We start from the raw sequence: 3,952 nt of genomic DNA, 5'->3' as shown, positions 1-3,952 counted from the left end.
TTGGTCATGGTTTTTTAACATTTTTATATATTTTTGGGTTTAATTTGCTATTCTTTTGTTTAGAATATTTGTACCTATTTTTGGGAGGTTGACTTTAGGAGGTTTCAAGCTCAAGTCTTTAGTTTACTATGCCAGGCAGCTTCAAAATCTGACAAATGTCCTCAGGGCGGAATCAGTGTGTGTTGTGTTAAGTCCCTTTCTTCTAGCAGGATTTTATCTTGTAATGACATGATACTGCTAGAGATTTTCCTCTGACTTCCCATTCCAGGCCTCCAGCCTCCTGAGCTAGCCCCGAATATTACAAAGGCCTCGTGGTTGGGGCTCCTCTGTTTTCCAATCTGTGTTATCTGCCACAAATGAAAACCGAAGTTTCGCTGACTTATTTTGGTGGTCAGAACTTCAGCTTATACTCAGAACCAATAGATGGCCTATGATTGTTAGATCACTTTGGTAAAGCTCTTCCCTCTTTTAAATTTTAAATAACTTAATTTTAATTTCTTTCAAAGCTCTTCAATTATTTTTACTTACATATTGATTGATTGATTGATTGATTGATTGCAATGGGAGAAGTGGCTTACTGCAATTTACTATATCCAGAATCTCCTTCAACTCTTTAGATCTTGTTTTTCTCATTTTGATATGACCCCCCAAAAATTATTCTTAATAAGCCTTAAGATCTCTAGAAGTTTCACTGTGAGATGTTTTTTCTTATATAGTCTCCTTATACCAGCTTGCCACATAATGATATTTAACAAATGCATTAAATATTATGAGTATAAAAGATAATGCTTATTCTTAGATTTTAACATCAGTAATTATGTAACATAATTAACTGTAACTTATAATGATCTATTTAGAATCCTTGTTTGGAGAAGAAATGTGATACATGTATTCATGTATTTTTTCAGTCAGGTTTCAGATGACTTTATTTGATCAAATATGTCATAATATGTCACAATCTAATTTATGTTTATCAGAATTATATTACTTTATGTTATATTACTTTAGCCATTTTTTCTTATTCTTTTCTATATAAAGCTGTTTCTGAGCACAAGAAGCCATGAAGCTCACAGTTCAGCATGTCAGTTTCCACCATCAACTGATGTAACTAGTGATGTTGGTACCAATTTAACCAGTGTCTGCACAAATACAGGGACCCTTGGATGCTCAGAATTTCCTAACAGAGAATTACAGCATTATCAGGTAATGTTTAGAACAACACTGTTTCTCTGGTTATGATGTAATGCACATGGAAATGCTCTTGATCTAATATTTTGGAAGAAAACATTCAGTCAATTAACATTAACATTGTTCTTTTGAAAATCTGCAGCATCTTTTGAAAATGTCAAGACACTGAGAGGAAATGCAAGAAAGAGAGATTAATGGGGCTTTTCACTTAAGGAGTTAATGGTCATGATGGAAAGATAAAAACATACAGAATTTAAAAAATATATATAAGGGTTAAAGGAAATAAGTTTTGAGGTCCCTTTTTTAAGACAACTGAGTGGGTGATGACAGCAAATGCACTGGCAGTGAATGACATTGTAACCCTTGCCAGGTAGAAGATGAAGTCATGTGTTAAGACCCTGTGGTCCTTGTCCGTGGGTGATCTGCCTCGCTCTCCTTCCCTTCCTGACACTGTGGGCCTTCCATTAGCCCTCCTGGTTGTGAACTCATGTGTTTTCAACCTTGACTTAGAAACCATTTAGTACCACCTTGGTTTGGTGCCCAGAAGCAGATTTCCTGTGTTCAGGACTTTTTTTTTTCTTATTATTCTGTTTTTCTCACCATAAATTCTAATCTCTGAGTCTTTCCCTCCCAGGTGAAAACTTAACTTTGACTGATTGGCTTGGAGGTTTGGTTCAGTGCTTCTAGCTCTGATCTACGCTCTTACTCTGGTTACTCCTGTTGTAGAGATAGTTCAGAGAGACTGAGAAAATAGAGCGGATATAATCTTTACGTCAAGAGCCAGTGTGGAAGGATTCTTTTGATAGACAAGACTTACTTAGAGAATACATCTCCTGACCTCGAACAAGGCAGACCAGTCAGAGAGCTGAAAGTTATTTTAGATGCCTTTACTTAGAGACAGATGGAAAACAATGCAGCCTAGGAAGTTTTTGTTTATAAAAATTCACACAGCTAGGTAGTGGCAGTATTAGCACTGGAGCACAGGTCTGAAGTCAGGTTAAGGTGTGTTTCTATTAATTTTGCTCCTCTTTTTAATAGTCAAACCAAAAATGAGGGTAATTACCTCCCTTATCTGAGATGTGTGGTTCTTCCTCTCCCCACCCTTTGGCTTCTTTCTAAGGCCCGGATGACATGGGGCAGGCGGTGCCATTTGTCTTTGGGCTCTCTTAGTTGGTGCCTTGAATTCCCTTGACCGTAGTACCCAAGGCCTCTGCAGTGCTTCTGATTGCCTAGTGGGTGCTGCTCTCAACACCCAGACTGAGGCTTACTGTCTAAGATCGTCTTCCATATTTGGGGACATTTAAGATCTACTCTACATGCTCCAAAGACATCTGCTCTGTGTTTGTTTCTTTCAGTCATAAGGAAAGGGATAATAATGAGATAATTACTGAAATCAAATGTTTTTATTGAATACTTAGTAAGTATAGGGAAACATTACCCATATTATTTCCTTTTTTACTATTTACAGCAATCCTATGCAATAAGTAATGCTATCCACATGAGAAAATCGAGGGTGTGCAAGATAATGCAAATTTCCAAATGTCATCATCCATCTAGTGAAAGGTGGAGTAAAAATTTAAACCTAAATTCGTTAGACTTCATGCCTGTGCTCTTAATTACTACAATGCAGTGCCTCCTGCAAGAATCTAATTATGGAGGATATTTCTTATTTTAATTTTCTCAACACAATTATATCTACCTCTTGTGTTGAGGTTATCCTCCTTTTGATATAAGGCAAGTTGAGAATTAGACAAGAAATTTTTTCAGAATATTAATGGTAAGGGATTTAAATTCAAGACTCTGATCTGAAGACTTACATATTTTACACTATGCAATATTTCCTCTACAATTATAAATTACATATATAGATAAATATATACCTTATGTACATAAATTACATATATATTTATATATGTAATTTGTTTATATATGGCATTTTAGAGTTTAAAAACTAATTTAACTGACATTAATCCTTATTCTAATCTTGTCACATAGAATTTTGTGAGTGAAAGAATAGGATCAAGGAGGTGAGCATCTTACCCAGTGGAAATAGCCTCTGGGATGATAAACTGGATTTTAACAAATGTTTTCACACTCTGAATTTCATGCTGCCAAATAGTAACCAGTATAAAAGTTAGCCAGAAAATTTCATAAGACATGAATTAACCCAGTTAGAATGAAAACTCCAAGGCAGCCAAATTTCTGATAGTCAACAAGCCAGAAGGAGAGGAAAATTTAATCAGCTGATCTTTTGGGTCACTCAGATTACTGTGTGCAGCTGTCACCCAACATATACAGATACTTCTATGATAGTGGGAGGAACAAAGAGTTTCTAAGAAGCCTTTTTTTTTTTTTTTTTTTAGTTTGAGAGACAGATATATGAATAGAAAGCGTTAGAGGTCAGTGGAAATTTCTACGTTCTTACATTAAAGATGGTATAAGGAACAAGTCCTTTCTAATTGAAAACTTATGTTTGAGTCAGTATTTATTATTAGATGCTATTAAGAGAGTGTTTTATGCTTATACTTTTTACAGTGAAGTAATATGTGTATATGTGTTTTTATATATATATATGAAAGATTATCAATGGCACTAATTTTTTTAAACATTTTATTTCATCTCAAGTAACTTTATATAAATTCTTTCCAGGAGACTTGCAATGTCTTCAGTGACTGGTCTTTATGGAAAATCTTCCTGGCTTGTCTCTTAGCCTGTGTGATAACAACAACAATTGGAGTACTCATAGTGTGTCTGGTGTATAATG

General features: G+C 35.0%; 1 protein-coding gene across 1 annotated transcript in view; it reads left to right on the top strand.

Moving 5' to 3' along the window:
- Positions 1 to 3,952, top strand: part of LOC105292764 (dynactin-associated protein-like) — a gene marked incomplete at its 5' end in the record, with an annotated part of 28,366 nt that overhangs the window by 7,496 nt on the left and 16,918 nt on the right. Inside the window, 2 exon segments of the mRNA XM_023531174.1 lie at positions 1,039 to 1,203; positions 3,838 to 3,944. Of these exon segments, the coding sequence (XP_023386942.1) occupies positions 1,039 to 1,203; positions 3,838 to 3,944 (272 nt within the window).

Source organism: Pteropus vampyrus, unplaced genomic scaffold (genome assembly GCF_000151845.1).
Source record: "Pteropus vampyrus isolate Shadow unplaced genomic scaffold, Pvam_2.0 Scaffold62, whole genome shotgun sequence".
Taxonomy (NCBI): Eukaryota; Metazoa; Chordata; class Mammalia; order Chiroptera; family Pteropodidae; genus Pteropus; species Pteropus vampyrus.
Note: the sequence above shows the minus strand (reverse complement) of the source record. Positions and strands in the feature narration are given on the sequence as shown.